Source organism: Heterodontus francisci, chromosome 27, assembly GCF_036365525.1.
Source record: "Heterodontus francisci isolate sHetFra1 chromosome 27, sHetFra1.hap1, whole genome shotgun sequence".
Classification (NCBI taxonomy): domain Eukaryota; kingdom Metazoa; phylum Chordata; class Chondrichthyes; order Heterodontiformes; family Heterodontidae; genus Heterodontus; species Heterodontus francisci.
Genome location: NC_090397.1, coordinates 44,569,695 through 44,588,654, shown reverse-complemented (window position 1 = coordinate 44,588,654; position 18,960 = coordinate 44,569,695). Strand labels below are relative to the sequence as shown.

The 18,960-nt window shown below is 41.4% G+C and overlaps 1 protein-coding gene across 3 annotated transcripts in view; it reads right to left on the bottom strand.

The window, feature by feature from the left end:
* gsap (gamma-secretase activating protein) overlaps positions 1 to 18,960 on the bottom strand; it is a 110,402-nt gene that overhangs the window by 24,234 nt on the left and 67,208 nt on the right. For all 3 annotated transcript variants that reach the window (XM_068059237.1, XM_068059236.1, XM_068059238.1), the window contains 3 exons: positions 14,572 to 14,642; positions 11,436 to 11,536; positions 8,916 to 9,035 (listed from right to left, as the gene is read on the bottom strand). In XM_068059237.1, coding sequence (XP_067915338.1) covers positions 8,916 to 9,035; positions 11,436 to 11,536; positions 14,572 to 14,642 — 292 coding nt within the window. The remainder of the gene's footprint in view (positions 1 to 8,915; positions 9,036 to 11,435; positions 11,537 to 14,571; positions 14,643 to 18,960) is intronic.

Sequence of the window (18,960 nt, the reverse complement as noted above, 5' to 3'; positions counted from 1 at the left end):
TTAGTCTAACCTTACCTAGTTAGGTTGGAATATTGCAAACCTGCTTTGTCAAACATTAGATTACCAGGGCTACCACAAAGAAATTCTCCTTAACTCACCCAAAGAGTATAACCACCAGTTGGTCGTTAGACAAGGGACAAGTGCAGGTTTCAGCCATTACTAACTAAACAACAAGTACAATGATTTCCTCATCGAGTGGCAAATTGGGCAAAATTCACCATTAAATGCTGGAGTCAATTATCACCAACCTCCTGATCACAACATGAAGTGACAACACACCCACAAAGCAACGCTTCCACCAAATGGATGTACACAGCTTCAAAGGTAGCGGACTGCCTTATCACCACTCGTGAGAGGGTGCAATTAGAGCAAGTTTATATAAGCAGTTACCATTATAAATGTGAACACAAGAATTTATAATGGAAATATAAGGGCAGAATGTCTGAGTTTAAAATGGCAACTGAAATACATCTTGAGAATTGCTGAAAATGTCTACCCTGATCAGATCATTTCTCGCTGTATATCGCGCAAACTTATGAATGGGCCCAAGGCCGTCATTTTTGGCCCTGAAAATTGCTCAGTCTACCTCAAATTACCCTGGAAGGGTAATGTATCCCAAAAATTTGAGCAACAGGTAAAGCTAGTTGTTTCACGCTGCTACTATGCAGTAGCAACTCGTATGGTGTTCGCCACTAACAGGATGCTGCCATCAAGCCAAAAAGACATCCTGCCTATCACACAAATGAGTAATGTGATAGATGAATTTCAATGCCAGTGTGTATAGGTATATAGGCCCTACATCCTAAAGACTGACGGATCGTATCAAACAACATGTCCTTTCCACTGTTCACAACGGACAAGGTACAGGCCGTACCCAACCAGCTCATGCTTGCAAAACTCAAAACACAGTGTCCAACATTAGATGTGATTCCACGATTGGACAACATTTGCTAAACAATCCTCAGTATGCTACGAATTACGCTGACAACCAAATTAAGGAGGTCAGTAGGGCTTGCTGGTGGCACATTAGCGCATACTGGAAGCTACATATATCAATACACAGGGCCCTGTTCTTTGCGGACAGAAAGAACATGTACACACATTACGCCTGTTGCAGCTGAACAAAATAAGTGACAGCCATTCGCTGGTTCATTCCTCAGGGCAATGCCTTGACCAATTAGAGTCAAGCTGCCTGGTTTAAATTTCAAGCAAAGCTTGGTGGTTAACTGTCAGTCACCTTAAACTGGTGCATTCTCCATGGCAACGCCTCTACCAGAGTTCACTTGCCAACCAATCAGCACTCTCTTCTCATGCAGTATAAGTTGTTGTTTTCCCTTACATTGGTTATTCTTGCGTATTGTCCTGATGAGTGCAAAACGAAAAGCTTCGACAACATGTCACTATTTTCAGCAATTCTCAAGTTCTGTACTACTAAATGACTATTTGAAATACATCTGTGTACCTTGGTCCAATTACATCCCCTACCCTGCCTCTATCCCCATGTCATCTGTAAACTACACTTCATCTTGACTCATAGGAGGTAATTTTGACTTTAGGCAATAGTGCAAAATGGACAATATCAGATCAGCTGCCTGTTATCTCATTTTTTTTTATTCCCACTGAAATCAATAAACTTATATATGGAATGTAGATTGATCATAAATCTCATCCCACAATCAAATGCTTTGGGGTCTAGCTATTACTCAAACTCAGCATAGGTGTAATGCTGATGTTAAGAAAGATAGGAAGGTGGTAGTAACTTCTAAGCTCAGAAAAGTGCAGCATAGCAAGAAACAAGAGTCAAAAAGCAAGTATAATTTGTTAATGACAGACTGTCACAAATGTATATACCTTATTAGACTTTTCATTCCAGCTTAGTAGTTTCTTTCATTTGAAGTAGTATCAGAAAATATTTATGTACAAATAAAAATTTTACTCCAAAATGTACCAAATATTCTCAAGTCAGAGTATGAGTTTATGTTAGATTCCTTGCTTTTGTTTGGTGTTGAGCAAGCCACAATTTCAGCAACAGGCACAACGAAAGTTTAGCAAAGGCAGCAAAGATTAAGGAGCATGATATCATTGTGGCTGGATACCAGCCCAGCTTTCCTTCCAGCTTTCCTTCCAGATGCCATGAAGTATTGTGTTGTAATTTGAAACAATTTTTTGCATGAATATATACCACGGAATTGTTTCATTAAAAACACTGTACACGCTTTCCAGTAAAACAATATTACTTCCGGGTAAGCACACTGGAAAGAACATATATTCAAAACAATATGAACATTCTCCCCCAAACAACATGCCACTTTTCAGGTTGAGAGGTCAGGCAGAGTCCTGTGAAAAGATTGCCTCCCTGTGGCATCAGGAATTACGCAAATGAAAATCTGTTAAAAACTGTTTAATGTACTAGCATTTTCGATCCACAACAATAAACTATTGTTATGCATATACGACACCCAGCTGTGCTGGAACAAAACCACAAAAGAATTATACTGCACACATTTAAAAACAAATAACTTTATGCCATCTGTTCAGAATTGATTAAAATAAAAACATATTTAAGACTTGAATGATGTGATTTATATGACACTCATATTGAGCATACCTCACTCATGCAACTCATCAATTCAGAATAGCAAATTCATGGGATAGCAAACATATTCAACAGATGTTCAAATCGTCCATGAATAGGAGGTAAAACTATTCTTTTTTTCCTTTCTCTTTCTTTCTTTGGCCTCCTTGTCTCGAGAGACAATGGGTAAGCGCCTGGAGGTGGTCAGTGGTGTGTGGAGCAGCGCCTGGAGTGGCTATAAAGGCCAATTCCAGAGTGACAGGCTCTTCCACAGGTGCTGCAGAAAAATTTGTTTGTCGGGGCTGTTACACAGTTGGCTCTCCCCTTGCGCTTCTGTCTTTCTTCCTGCCATAAAACTACTGCATTTAATCGTAAATGCAGTATTAGTTGGGTGTGGTGCACAACTTAGTTACTGTAGCAAATGTTGGAACAGTAATTTTTGTTAGTCATTATAGCCTCACTGGTAAACATCTGTGTTGGCACAAATCACAGAATTATATCTACACTTTATGTAATTTGATTTCGAGATGTGTTTTCATATTGAAAAGCTGTGCTGAGTTCCACAGTCACTCCATCTGCAGTTTCCATTTGATGGCAATTTTCAGGATGAGAGCAAGGAATGAGAGACAGAAGGCAGCAAATTACCATCATCCAGGATGGCCTCGACAGCACCGCTGGCTCTATGGCATTGGTCCTGATGATTCCCTGGACCTTCTCCTCGAGGGCGCTGAGGAAATGCAAGCATGCTGATCCTCCGCCAGTCCTCTGCTTTCCAGCCTGTTGTGTACCATGTTCTCCTTCAGGAGTAAGGGCAGAATATCAGTGACTGTGTGCCAGTGTGCATGGATTGCTAATTGTACATCAATTAGGTGTTTAATCGTATTCAGGTGGTGGACATTAACTGGGGACTCACCTGTACTCATATATAAGGATAGTGAAAGAGGTGTTGTTGATTGGAGATGCACGATAATGTAATGTGTGTCTCTTTAAAAGCTTTTAAATGTATAAAAACTAGGCAACGGTTCTATACTTCATCATCTGGCCATCCGAGTTGTGACATGGGTGATGTGCCTTCCATAGTTGATTAGCTGCATGTTTGAAGAGGAATGTGCACACCTGTCATGATTGAAAAAGTGTGTGTGAGTGAGGTGTAGTATAAGGATGTTAGGGGTAAGTCCTGAGTGCTACTGGGTGAGTGATGGGGGTGTGGTGCATTAAGCAGTGTGAGAAGTGGGTGGTGTGGTGGGTATGAGATGTCATATGCAGATGCATTCACTCACCTTGACCACCCGAGTGAGGTTTATTAAATGTCTTTCTGCACATCCTGGGAAAGCACTCTGGCATTAACCGCCCTTTTCAGCTGCTCCCACTCCCCTTAGAAGGTCTGTCAGCAACACTCCCAGCAGAAACATCGTCTCTCCTGGCCTCCACTTGCCTGATCAGTGCATCTTGGGCAGCATCACTGAAGTAGGGAGCTCTTTCACTGGCGTGGTGTGACTTTCTTGAGCAAGTGTTCCAAGGTGATTATCCAGCAGTCTGCAGTGCATTAATGAAACTTCCCTTTTATAGGGACTGCACCTTTAAAAAGGGAAGGCTGCCTGGTGACATGGTTTGTTCAGAGGTTACTCCAACCTGTGGTGCGCAGAGGCCACCAGCAGCAACACGGTGAGGAGTGCGGTGTGGGATCCGCTTGGGGCCAAGTTATAATCATGGAAATGAGGCGGGCGCACCAATTTTACATCCTTCCCACCTTGTTTGCAACTGGCGCAGGCAGGTCGCGAATCGCAACACCCGCACTCAAAAAAACGGGCCTCTTCAATTTCTAGCCATTGGTTTGTTAGTTGCCATGTCACACTGTATAAATATACATCTCAGTAAAAGACTGATACCAAACTTCTCTTTCACTACTTCAGCTATTCACACCTCCCTCCCTCTGCCCAGCAGATTGATTAACTGATCACTGATATATTCTTCTTTTCCTTATAATTATCCCTCTCCCAATACCAGATAGAGTCATAGAGTCATACAGCACAGAAACAGGACCTTTCGGCCCATCAAGCACCAAACTACACAACCCTCGACCATCACCCTCTGCCTCCTTCCACTAAGCCAATTTTGGATCCAATTTGCCAAATTGACCTGGATCCCATGGGCTCTTACCTTAACCAATCTCCCATGCAGGACCTTATCAAAAGCCTTACTGAAGTTCATGTAGACTAAATTAACTGCTTTACCCTCATCTACACGTCTACTCACCACCTCGTAAATTTTAATCAAGTTAGTTAGACACGATTTCCCCCTGACAAAGCCATGCTGACTATCCCTGATTAATCCCTGCCTCTCCAAATGGAGATTAATCTGTCCCTCAGAATTTTTTCCAATAGTTTTCCTACCACTGATGTTAGACTCACTGGCCTGTGACTATCTGGTTTATCCCTACTACCCTTCTTGAATAATGGCACCACATTCACTGTCCTCCAGTCCTCTGGCACCTCTCCTGTGGCCAGTGGGGATTTGAAAATTTGTGTCAGCGCCCCTGCTATCTCCTCCCTTGCCTCACATAGCAGCCTGGGATACATCTCATCTCAGCCTGGGGATTTATCCACTTTTAAGCCTGCTAAAACAGCGAATACTTTCTCCCTTTCAATGCCAATATGTTCAAATATATCACAATCCCCTTCCCTGATCTCTACACCTACATCGTCCTTCTCCATAGTGAACACAGATGAAAAGTAATCATTTAAAACCTCACCTATGTCCTCCAGCTCCACACACAGATTGCCACTTTGGTCCCTAATGGGCCCTACTCTTTCCTTGGTTATCCGCTTGCCCTTAATATACTTATAAAACTCCTTAGGATTTTCCTTTATCTTGCCTGCCAGTGTTTTTTCATGTCTCCTCTTTGCTCTCCTAATTACTTTTTTTTTTAAGTATCACCCCGACACTTTCTATACTCCTCTAGTGCCTCCGCTGTTTTAAGCGCTCTGAATCTGCCATAAGCCTCCCTTTTTTTCCTGAACCAAGGCTCTATATCCCTTGACATCCAGGGTTCCCTGGACTTGTTGGTCCTACCCTTCACCTTAATGGGTACATGTTGGCTGTGAACTCTCACTATTTCCTATTTGAATGACTCCCATTGGTCTGATGTGGACTTTCCTACAAGTAGCTGCTCCCAGTCCACTTTGGCCAGATCCTGTTTTATCATATTGAAATCGGCCTTCCCCCAATTCGGTACCTTTATTTCCGGTCCATCTTTGTCCTTTTCCATAACTACCTTAAACCTTACAGAGTTATGGTCACTATCTCCAAAATGCTCCCCCTCTGACATTTCTACCATTTGTCCAGCTTCATTCCCTAGGATTAGGTCCTGCACTGCCCCTTCTCTTCCAAGACTTTCTATGTACTGGCTCAAAAAGCTCTCCTGTATGCATTTTAAAATTTCCGCCCCCTTTAAGCCGTTTGCACTAAGACTATCCCAGTTGATATTGGGGAAGTTGAAATCCCTATTATTTTTACACCTCTGAGATTTGCCTACATATCTGCTCCTCTATCTCTCCCTGACTGTTTGGAGGCCTGTCGTACACTCCCAGCCAAATGATTGCCCCCTTTTTGTTTTTAAGTTCTACCCAAATGGCCTCATTTGAGGAACCTTCTAAGATATCGACCCTCCTTACTGCAGTAAGTGACTTCTTGATCAACAGTGCACTGCCATCTCCTCTTTTACCCCATTCCCCGTCTCGCCTGAAGATTCTATACCCTGGAATATTGAGCTGCCAGTCCTGCCCCTCCCTCAACCATGCCTCTTTGATAGCGATATCATAATCCCCTGAGCTAATCAACGCCCTCAATTCATCTGCCTTACTACTAAGACTCCTTGCATTAAAATAGATGCAATCCAGCCTTGCATTTTTCACTTGTGCCTTACCAGGTCTATATTTGCTCTGCCTTCCAGACGGACTCAATTTCTTTTCTATACTTGACTGTGTATCACCCCCTACTGTACCTCCACTCTGTATCCCATCCCCCTGCCAAATTAGTTTAACCCCCGCACCCCAACAGCACTAGCAAACCCCCCAGCAAGATCACGATTAGCTGCACCTTTTTTGATTAGGATCAGCCTACTCTGTGGCCGTCAATGTTGTTCCATGAGCGTTCAACAGAGATTGCGCTGCCAGGTTGGATGTTATGTGCATCTCCTTTCTGGCCCCCATGCTCTCCCACACACAGACAGGAGATTCCTTAAAACTGGGATGTAAATCTATGATTCTCTCACAGGGAGTCTGCGTCCCATTAGTAAATCAATCACCCTTCACTCATCTGAATTTCTCTTCAGGACTGCAGTCTAGAAATGTGACTCATATTGTATAAAACTAGAGTTACATTTTATGCCATAAAAATCTTTCATGAAGATATTTATACAACATGGACACACTCAAAAGGAAACACACAAAGAAAGGCATGTTCAATATGTTTATACCTCTTTAAATAGGATATCCCTTTAACATATTTGGTATTGAATTATTCAATCCCTGGAGAAAAACCTACTGTTAAAATAAAACAAATGGTGTCAGATGATTTCTTAAGATCGTCTTTTGACACAAACATGGAGGTAATAGGCATTTGTGTGTCATTCAACAAAGCATCAGTTTTGCTATTTACAAGGGTCTCGATTGTGTAGTTACAAACAAAGCACACATTTCTCTGAATGCAGTTTCGTTCACAACCACTCAGTTCCTTTGGCACAAGATGCAGAATATTCACAACCAATTTGTCTGTAGTGCAACAATAAAGGGTGGCACTGTGTGAGAAAGACACAGATCAAATGAAGTTTGTATTTTGATTTAAAAAATTAATGTACCCAAATAGGATCATAAGACTAAATTTTCTGCCCATTAGTGATGTTTCAATGCACAGTACTATAGGTCAAATGCTGTTCTTAAATTAAACTTGGCTGTCTGCATGATGCTATGATAGCCTGCTACTTGGATTATTAATTTGCAATTCTTTCTAAGGTATACATCATCCTATATGTACTGCACTGTTCATCCAGGCAAAACAGTGCTGTTATTTTGTAACAGAGGGGAGGTGTGGGTTAGTAATTCTTGTATGTTGCCAAACACAAGGCAGGCTTTTCACAGATCAATAATTCTCATATATTGTATTTTGTATCAGGAACATGTAGGAATGTTGCAAATACTACGTAATCAGTAAAGTTTCCAGAGGCTGTTTTAATGGAAAGCACTCCACGAGTATTAAAAATGAGACATCATTTTCATAACTGAGATAATGCAAAAAATAATTCACTTGTTTGGGCACTTACGTAACAGTTTAAAAGTTTTTTCTGGGCAAGAATGAGCACAGATATTTCTGAAAACTTCTTAGTTTCTCCGAAGACTCATATCAGCGATGTGCATAAACAGCTTTTTAAAAGCATCTGAAAAAACACTAGGAGTTTTGCATACTTCAGTGGATGGAAGAATCATAGAAACTTACAGCACAGAAGTAGACCATTAAGCCAATCTTGCCAGTGCTGAATCTTTGAAAAAGCAGTTGTGCTTCGTCCCACACCCCTGTTTTTGTCAGTAACCGTTAAGTTCCTCATCCTCAAGTAACTGTTCCTCACCTCAAGCCAAATTGATTCAGTCCTCAAACCATCTAGTAAGTCCTTTCTATTCAGAAATACTATCATCCTTAATCAATACAGCCACACCCCCTCCTCTATCATTCCTGAATACTTGATAACCAGCAATATTAAGAACCCATTCCTGGCCTTGTTTGAGCCATGTCTCTGTTAATGCAACCAAGCCATAATCCCATATGGCAATTTATGCCTGCAGCTCACCAACTTAATTAATTGCACCTGGGACATTGACGTATCTAGTTTAAGGCTTCCATCGTCACTTTCGTTATTTTCCTCAATCTGGTCCCTGTAATTTTTGGCATATTTCTCATTTTACTGCTGTTTATATCTCTCTGTTCTCCAACATCATTGATGCTTTTCTACTATTTTCTAGTTTCCTCCCCCCTGCCAAATTAGTTTAAACCCTCTCTAACAGTACTAGGTCACAGAGCAGCGCAGAAGTCTGGTAACTGGCTCAAAAATGTATAGGGGAAATGAAAAGAAATATGAAGTAGTGAAATGCCAGAAACTTATTTTAGATTAAAAAACTGTTAGTTAACATTATACTCAAGTGATAGAAACATTTGAAAAGCTGGTAATCATTTCATGCTTCACAGGAAATAAGTAATTGCTCTTTTAAAATTTTAATTATACCTGTGTAGGAGTGTCAATACATTTTGTATTTAGGTTTTAAAAAAAATATGATTTCAGTTATTTTACCTTCAAGTAGCCTGGTAACAAATTGTTCTGTTGGATGTAACACTCCAAGATCGATATAATGCAGTAGGGTGTGTAAAGGAAGGCATCGTACACCAAGCATTGTGTGAATTGTATGATAACCTGCATGAAAACCAAGGGGGAAAAGACCAACAAAAAAAAATGGAAAGTCGGTATTTACAATAAAGTACATTTTTACGTTTCTTCACAAAACCCAGTATGGTACAATATTTATTCCCTTTAAAAGAAATAATTCTTAATTTTTAACTATTATACATTCCCTTGAAAAATAAAAACTCCAATGCAGAAGTGGTACAACCATGGCTAACTAGAGAAGATTAAACGAGGCTAACAATCATGCCAAAAAAATTGTAAACCTGAGCATTAAGAGAGTTTTTAAAATCAGCAAAGGGTAACCAAGGAATTGAGAGAGGGAAAAAGTAGAATACTAGCAAGAGATTTTTTAAAAACAGATTGTAAGAGCTTTTACATGTATAAACAGCAAGAGATTAGCGAAAAGCAAACATGAGTCATTTAGTGACAGAGACAGCAGAAATGATCATGGGGAGTAAGGAAATGGCAGAGATGTTAAACAATTATTTTGTGTCTTCCTTCAGAGTATAAGTCATGAAGAACATACCGGACATTGTGGGGAATCTAGGGTCTAATGAGAGTGTAGAACTGCGAATAATTAAAGAAAAGGTACTAGAGAAATTAATGGGACTGAAGGCTGACAAATCCCCAGGAACTGATGGGCTACATCCTAGAGTTTTAAAAAAGGTGGATGCATTGGCTTTGACCTTCCAGAATTTCCTAGAGTCTGAAACAGTCCCCGGGATTGGATGGTAGCTAACATAACCCCACTGTTCAGGGAAAAAAAAAAGACAGAAAACAGGAAACTAAAGGCCAGTTAGCCTGACATCAGCAGTAGAGAAAATACTAGTAACAGGGCACTTGGAAAATCACAATATGATTAGGTAGACTCAACATAGTTTTAAGGAGGTATGGTAGCATAGTGGTTATGTTACTGGATTAATAATCCAGAGGCCCGGACTAATGATGCAGAGATGAGTTCAAATCCCACTATGGCAGCTGAGAAATTTAAATTCAATTAATGAAATAAATCTGGAATAATAAACTATCACCAGTAATGGTGACCATGTAACTGACAGATTGTTGTAAAAATCCATCTGGTTGCCAGTTAGGGAAGGAAATCTGCTGCCCATTACCCAGTCTGGCCCATATGTGACTCTAGACCCACAGCAATGTGGCTGACTCTTAACTGCCCTCTGAAATGGCTCAGCAAGCCACTCCATTGTATTCAAGAAGGTGGCTCACCACCAGTCTCAAAGACAATTAGGAATGGACAATATGTTCTGGCTATGCCAGTTATGCTCCACATCCAATGCAAGAATTAATAAAAGGAAAATCATATTTGACAAATTTATTAGAGTTTTTTGAGAGTGAACCCAACAGGATAGATAAAGGGGAGTAGTGTGTGTAGTATATTTTGGATTTTCAGAAGATATTCAATAAGGTGCCACACAAGAGGTTGTTTCACAGGATTAGGGCTCAAGGGATTGGGGGTAATATACTAACATGAACTGACAATTAGTTAATGGACAGAAAACGAAGAGTACAAATATGTGGTTCATTTTCGGGATAGCACGGTGGAGTGTCACAAGGATCAGTGCTTGGGCCTCTGCGGTTCACAATCTACATCAATTAATTAGATGAGGAGACCAAGTTTAATATATCGAATTTTACAAGACAATGTGGGTAAGAGAGTTAAGTGATTGGCAAAAAGGTGGCAGATGGAGTATAGTGTGGGGAAGTGTGAAATTATCCACTTTGGTAGGAAGAATGGAAAAGGTTTTTATGGAAAAGGTATTTTTAAAAGGTGAGAGACTGGTAAATGTTGGTACTCAGAGGGATTTGAGGGTCCATATACACAAATCACTGATAGTGATCATGCAGTTACAGCAAGCAATTAGAAAGGCAAATGATATTTTAGATTTTATTGCAAGGGGGTTGGAATATAAGAGTAAGGAGATCTTGCTGCATTTATATAGGGCTTTGGTGAGACCACACCTGGAGTACTATGTACAGTTTTGGTCTCCTTAGCTATGGAAGGATTACATTTGCCTTACAGGGGGTTCAATGAAGGGTCACTAGATTCATTTCTGGCTTGATAGGGCTGTCCCACAAGGAGAGATCAAGTATCATTGGCCTATATTCTCTGGAGTTTGGAAGAGGTGATCGCATGGAAACGTACAAGATTCTTAGAGGGTTTGACAGGGTATGGCTGGAAGACTGTTTCCCTGGCTGGAGTCTACAGCTGGGGTCATAATCTCAGGATAAGGTGTCGTCATTTAGGACAGGAACGAGAAGAAATTTCTTCACTCTCAGGTTTGTGAATATCAGCCGCCCTCCAGTCTGCTTTCATTGGACGACTTTGAAAGAAGATTGACTAGACTTTCTGAAAAAGTTTGAGAGTTCTACTTATTAATCAATACACATTACCTGGTGGAAGAGGCAGAAAAAGTCCTTCAGCAGCTTCCAAAACACGAGTCATCATGTGGAACACAACAAACTCTGCAGAATTTACTTTCTCTCTCCTGGACCTATAGTGTGTCAATAAACAGATATAATTTAATATCCTTCTCAATTTACAAAGAAAATTAAAGACAATGGAAGTGAAAATCATCATTGACAATATTGCAAAACAAGGAGTAGCACATTGGCCATCTGTTAAACACACCATCCAACTTCCAATGAAAAAGAAAAAAAATCAGGCATGGTGTATAATGGGCAGCAAACCAAATATCAACTGTTTTGTGCCCTCACTGAAGCTGAATTTAACCCCCTAGTACACACAAGGATTTCATACATTAAATTTAGTTTCTATAGCCTTTTGTTGGTATCACATCAGCTTGCTTTGTTGAATGCTAATCTTCTTTAATCCACTGACTGGAGATCTGAATTTACATTTTTAAAAATACATTTAAAAAAAGATAGAAGGACGACTTTGCTGGCAGTTTAGGATAACCACCTAATTTGCAACATTGCAAAGCTTGTGTTGAGGGAGACGAAACGTCTGCTCATTTCCCAGTGAGAACCAAGACCCAGGAAGTTTAAGGGAACTACCTGTTCTTTCAGCAAGAATACTGTTAACTGCTATGTTTAAATAACTGACTGACTGTCATGTGACAAGCCCTTCCCCATTGGTGGTTCTTAAGCTTGTGTTTGTCTGCAGCCAAAGGAGAAGCTTCTGAACTCTGACACGTGCAGACCCTAAATGGGAGTCCCTCCCTCTCTCTCTCTCTCTTTCTCCATTTCAGCTTACCAGCTTCAAACTCTGCCTACTGACTGACCACCTTTGCATACTCCGGCGACAATCAGAAACCCATTGGAGGAAATCATTCACATTGCTGTCTCCAACAGACCCACTGGATCAGTCATTTACCTCTTCAAACTAAAAGCCTCAGGACCACCGAACTCAGCTAGGAGCCAGCCAAATCACCAAACCTCAAAGACTGTATTGGCCCCCCTTTTTTTTTTTTAACGGACTCTAACTCAACCAATATACCTTTCCCCACTTTGTAACCTATTTGTGTGCTTGAGTGAAAGTTGGCGTGTGGTTTATTATTTTTATTTGTTCCGTTTAGGTTCAATAAAGTTAACCTCTTTCTTTGTTAAACTCAAGAAAACCTGTCCAATTGGTTCTGGTTATGATCATAGCAATTAATTAATCAAACACCTACTGAATTGGCCAGTACATCCATTTTAAGAAAGAATTAAACCTGCTGTGGTCAAACAAGGAGGGAAAAGAGGGAAGCCCTTCAACCCCTCCTCACCTGACCATAACATTGAGCAGAAGTTATTTTATCCTGTAATGAACATCTTCAAAACTCTGTGCATCAAAATTAGCCAATATTTTTCCCCCACCCCCTCAAAATAAAATCAATGAAGCTAAAACTTGTGGAAGAAGAAACCATTAACAACACAATGCTATAATTTTACTAATTCTCTAAGATTCCTATTAGTATTAGAGTATTAGTAAAATTAGAGAATCGTCCATTCTTGCTGCCCTTCCCACACACCGGGGGGCTAATCTTGCAAACCTCCACCACGAATATTGCCTATTTCTCCCTCATAACATTGCCCAATTTTGCCTTGGCCCACCTGCTGCTGAAATTCTAATCCATAACTTTGTTACCTCAACTATTTCAATGCTTATATGGCCCACCTCCCATCTTCCACAAGTTTTTCAAAACTCTGCTGCCCAAATCTAACCAGCACCAAGTCCCAATTCACCCATCACCCCTGTGCTCACTAACCTGCACTGCATTCCTGTCTACCAATGCCTCAGATTTAAAATTTTCATCCTCAGCCATCACTAACTTTGTAACCCCCTCCAGTCCAATGCCCCTCGAAGGACGCTAAATTGTTCCAATTCTGGCCCCTTAAGCATCCCCCAATCCAAGCCCTAAGATCTGGAATTCCTTCTGTTAAAGGCTCCATCTCTCGCTCCTCTTTTAAGACCCTTTTTAAAAATCAACATCTGATCAAACTTTTGGTCACTCCTTCTTTGTATCATTCAATTTTTGTCTGATTATGGGCCGCATGGAAGATGGCAGGATCCCCAAAGACACATTGTACAGCGAGCTCGCCACTGGTATCAGACCCACCTGCCGTCATGTCTCCGCTTTAAAGATGTCTGCAAACGCGACATGAAATCCTGTGACATTGATCACAAGTCGTGGGAGTCAGTTGCCAGCGTCCGCCAGAGCTGGCAGGCCGCCATAAAGGCAGGGCTAAAGTGTGGCGAGTCGAAGAGACTTAGTAGTTGGCAGGAAAAAAGACAGAGGCGCAAGGGGAGAGCCAACTGTGTAACAGCCCCGACAAACAAATTTCTCTGCAGCACCTGTGGAAGAGCCTGTCACTCTAGAATTGGCCTTTATAACCACTCCAGGCGCTGCTTCACAAACCACTGACCACCTCCAGGCGCGTATCCATTGTCTCTCGAGATAAGGAGGCCATAGAAGAATGCTTCTCAGCAGCATCCTGAACATTTTCCTGCATTAATGGTGCTATAAAACTGCAAGTTGTTGTTGTAGTAATTAGTCATGTATGACTAAAATAAGGTGGCTCGCATGTTTGTACCAGAGTTAAATCTGCACCTTATTTTATTCCATATTAAAAAAAACTTATAAATTGAGGAACTGTGGCTACAAAATGCTTAGGTCTGTTCTGGTACTTCTTAAAATACAAAATGTGGTTTTAATTAACGTTTCTACAAACAAAATGAAAGTAATCCATTACTGATTATCCTCTGCTTTCAAAAGACTGCCTTCCTTCACATACAATTTTAATATAACAGAAGCAACTAATTTCTACTAACATTATCAGACACACACATATTCCCAATGGTCTGTACAAGTTCCCAGCTTAGAGCCTCAAATTTCAAAGTCCACTTTTTAAAAGAAGTTACATTACAACTATTATATAATAAACTTGACCTATAATTTTGATACACAATTTTACATTTTCCCACAACTTTTACAACCTATAAACTAAATATTTTTAGTCTTCATTTGATAATGTGTCAGGTTTGGTGCTACTAATTGTTCTGCTTTAAAAAATAAACTTTACTTACAAGCAAAGGATGTGAGTGTTGAGGCTGTATTTCTTCCAAATCTTATCTACAATCTGCCGGATGCATTCAAGCTAAAAGAAAGGAAAATTTATTCCAATTTGTTTAACGAAGCGGCATAGCACAAGTTTTAAGATCCTGTGATTTTTCATTAAGATTGGTGCACAGTGGGTTTTGCAACCACACAAACAACGCACAGCCAACCCCGTCAGATCTCTCAAAGCCAACTGCGACTGCGTATACACAGCAAGCTCCTGGCCTGGCCTAAACCTGGTGCTGGACATTTACCAAATGGAGGATGTGGAATATCCATTGCATTAGTAGCTCTATGAGGATTGCATCTAAATACAATGTGGGAGCATTAATTACTGGTTGACTGACCAATGTTTTTTTGTTTTATTCATCCTTAGAATGCCAGCGTCACTAACAAGGCCAGCATTTATTGCCCATCCCCAACTGCCCTGGAGAAGGCAGTAGTGAGCTGCCTCCTTGAACCACTGCAATCCATGTGGTGTAGCTACGCCCACAGTGTTGTTGGGGAGCGAGTTCCAGGATTTTGACCCAGGGATAGTGAAGAAATGGCGAAAATGTTCCAAGTCAGGATGGTGTATGACTAGGAGGGGAACTTGCAGGTGGTGGTGTTCCCATGCGCCTGCTGCCCTCATCCTTCTAGGTGGTATATGTCGTGGGTTTGGAAGGTGCTGTCGAAGAAGCCTTGGTGAGTTGCTGCAGTGCATCTTGTAGATGGTATACACAGCTGCCACTGTGCGTCGGTGGTGGAGGGTGTGCCAATCAAGCAGGCTGCTTAGTCCTAGATGGTGTTGAGCTTCCTGAGTGTTGTTGGAGCTGCACCCATCCAGGCAAGTGGAGAGTATTCCATCACACTCCTGACTTGTGCCTTGTAGATGGTGGACAAACTTTGGGGAGTCAGGAGGTGAATTACTAACCAGAGAATTCCCAGCCTCTGACCTGCTCTTGTAGCTACTGTATTTATACAGCTGGTTCAGTTCAGTTTTTGATCAATGGTAACCCACAGGATGTTGATGGTAGGGGATTCGGCGATGGTAATGCCTTTGAATGTCAAGGGGAAATGGTTGGATTCTCTCTTATTGGAGATGGCCATTGCCTGGCACTTGGGTGGCGTGAATGTTACTTGCTACTTATCAGCCCAAGCCTGAATGATGTCCATGTCTTCAGTATCTGAAGAGTTGTGAATAGTACTGAACACTGCAATCGTCAGTGAACATCCCCACTTCTGACCTTATTTTGGAGGGAAGGTCATTGATGAAGCAGCTGAAGATGGTTGGGCCTACGGCAGGTTAGGCCTGAGGAATCCCTGCAGTAATGTCCTGGTGCTGAGCCTCCAACAACCACAACCATCTGCCTTTGTGCTAGGTATTACTCCAACCAGCAGAGAGTTTTCACCCTGATTCCCATTGACTTCAATTTTGTTAGGGCACCCTGATGCCACACTCAGTCAAATGCTGTCTTGATATTGTTAAGGGCAGTCACTGTCACCTCACCTCTTGAATTCAGCTCTTTTGTCCATGTTTGGACCAAGGTTGTAATAAGGTCTAGAGCCGAATGACCCTGGCGGAACCCAAACTGACCATCGGTGAGCAGGTTGTTGCTGAGTAAGTGCCGCTAGAAAGCACCGTTAATGACACCTTCCATCACTTTGCTAATGATTGAAAGTAGACTGATGAAGTGGTATTGGCCGGATTGGATTTGTCCTGCTTTTTGTGGACAGGACATACCTGGGAAATCTTCCACATTGTCAGGTAGGTGCCTGTGTTGTAGCTGTATTAGGACTGCTTGGCTATGGGTGCAGCTGTTTCTGGAACACAAGTCTTCAGTACTACAACAGGGAAGTTGTCAGGGCTCAAAACCTTTGCTGTATTCAGCGCCTTCAGCCATTTCTTGATATCATGCGGAGCAACTCGAATTGGCTGAAGACTGTCATTTATGACGTTGGGGAGCTCAGGAGGCGGCAAAGTGTGGAGCAAGAGAGATTGCTGGCCAAATCCAGTGGAACATAAAAGAAATTTGGGGTCAGGAAACTGAATCTGTGACCAAGCAGTGGAGGAGAGGGGGGGGGGGGGGGGGGGGGGGGGGGATGCAGGGTGGGGGGATGCAGCACCCAAACCCCGTTTGATGACTGGAGAAGTAAAGCTGCTGAGGTGGGAGGATTAAACATTAAAAAACAAAGATGAAAAATCCCATCAAGTCCATGAAACTGCTGTGTGCCATGTAACCTCAGAAACCAATCACCCACACCCAAGCGACGAGGACTCAGTACAGGCAAAAGAAAAATTATGGCCAGTTCAGAAAATTCCTCAACATGAACCTAAGGCAATCAAACAAACTCCATACCATGATTGCCTATGAAACATCACAATCTAGCCAGTGACTTCTTACCACAGAAGATTGTCAATTTCCTTTTTACATAAAAAGCCATAGTCATCCAATATCTCGTGTCATAGAAATTTGTTCCAAAGAGTAATGAGTCTCAGTGAAAAGACATGCTTGCTCAAATTAAACCTAAATCTCCATACTAATTTTGTAAGCATTACCTCTTGTCCCACCATCTTTCAGTGTCCACTTTGGACCAAAGAAAGATAGATCAAAGTATTTTCTAAATGGTGAGAAGCTAGGAACTAACTGTGGAGGAACAGTGAGACTTAGGGGATCCAAGTACAAAAATCACTTAAAGCTACTGGACAGGTACAAAGAAATAATTCAAAATGCTAATGAAATGCAGGCCTTTATCTCAAGGGGACTGGAATACAAAATAGTACAAGTTATGTTACAGTTACATAAGGCTCTAGTTATACCTAATTTAGGGTACTGAATTCAGTTCTGGTCACCGCACCTCAGGAAGGATATACTGGCCTTGGTAGGGGTGTAGCAATAGATTCACCAGAAATGATATATGGGCTAAAAGGGTTACAAAGATTAGGTTTGTATTCCGTTGAATGTAACAGATTAACAGGTGATCTAATTGAGGTGCAGATAAAGAGAATCTATTTCCTCTGGTGGGAGAGTCCAGAACAAGAGGACATAACATAAATCACAAAATGTTAGCATGCAGGTAGCGCCAGTAATTAGGAAGGCAAATGAAATGTTGGCATTTATTGCAAGGGGGATGGAGTATAAAAGTCTTGCTACAGCTGTACAGGGCATTGGTGGGACTGCACCTGGAGTACTGCATACAGTTTTAGTCTCCTTACTTAAGATAGGATATAATTACATTGGAAGCAGTTCAAAGAAGGTTCACTAGGCTGATTCCTGGAATGAAGGGGTTGAGCAGGTTGGGCCTATACTCATTGAAGTTTAGAAGAATGAGAGGTGATGTTACTGAAACGTAATATTCTGTGGGGGCTTGACAGGGTAGATGCTGAGATGATGTTTCCTCCTCATGGAGGAATCTAGGGGGCACAGTTTCAAAATAAGGAGTCTCCCTTTTAAGACAGAGATGAGGAGGAATTTCTTCTCTCAGAGGGTCATTAATCATTGGAATTCTCTTCCCCAGACAGTAGTGGAGGCTGGGTCATTGAATATATTCAAGGCAGAGTTACCCAAAATTTTTGATCTACAAGGGAGTCAGGGATTGTAAGGGGGGGGTCAGGCAGTAAAGTGGAGTTAAGGCCACTATCAGATCAGCTATAATCTCATTAAATGGCAAAGCAGGCTCTAGGGGCCGAATGGCCTGCTCCTGCTCCTCTTTCTCAGGTTCTGTTGATCTTAAAATTGAGGCTCAGCCATTCAGCAATGACATCACATAATGGTTATTGGAAAGCTGGAACTCTCTCCTCCAAAAAGCTGTTGAAGTTAAGTCAATTGAAAATTTCAAAACTGAGCTTGGTTAACTTTTGTTAGGCGAAGTTATTAAGGGTTATGGAACCAAGACAGGTTGATGTGAGCTAAAATACAGATCAGCCATATTTTAGGCTCGAAGGGTAGAATAGCCTACTCCAGTTTCCATGTTGTTCATATTACAAATTTAGTTTAGTTTAGTTTAGAGATACAGCACTGAAACAGGCCCTTCGGCCCACCGAGTCTGTGCCGACCATCAACCACCCATTTATACTAATCCTACACGAATCCCATATTCCTACCACATCCCCACCTGTCTTTATATTTCCCTACCACCTACCTATACTAGGGGCAATTTATAATGGCCAATTAACCTATCAACCTGCAAGTCTTTGGCATGTTGGATGATTCTTATTAGCCCGGAAGAAAGGACAGGAAGAAACGTTGAGGGAGATGATGACCCGGAAATATAGGACTGCTGCCACTATGTCTCAGCTTGATTGCAGTTGACTTTTTTTTTCAAAAAATATACTTTATTTATAAAAATTTGTTTAAAAAAAACATTAACAGTTCCAA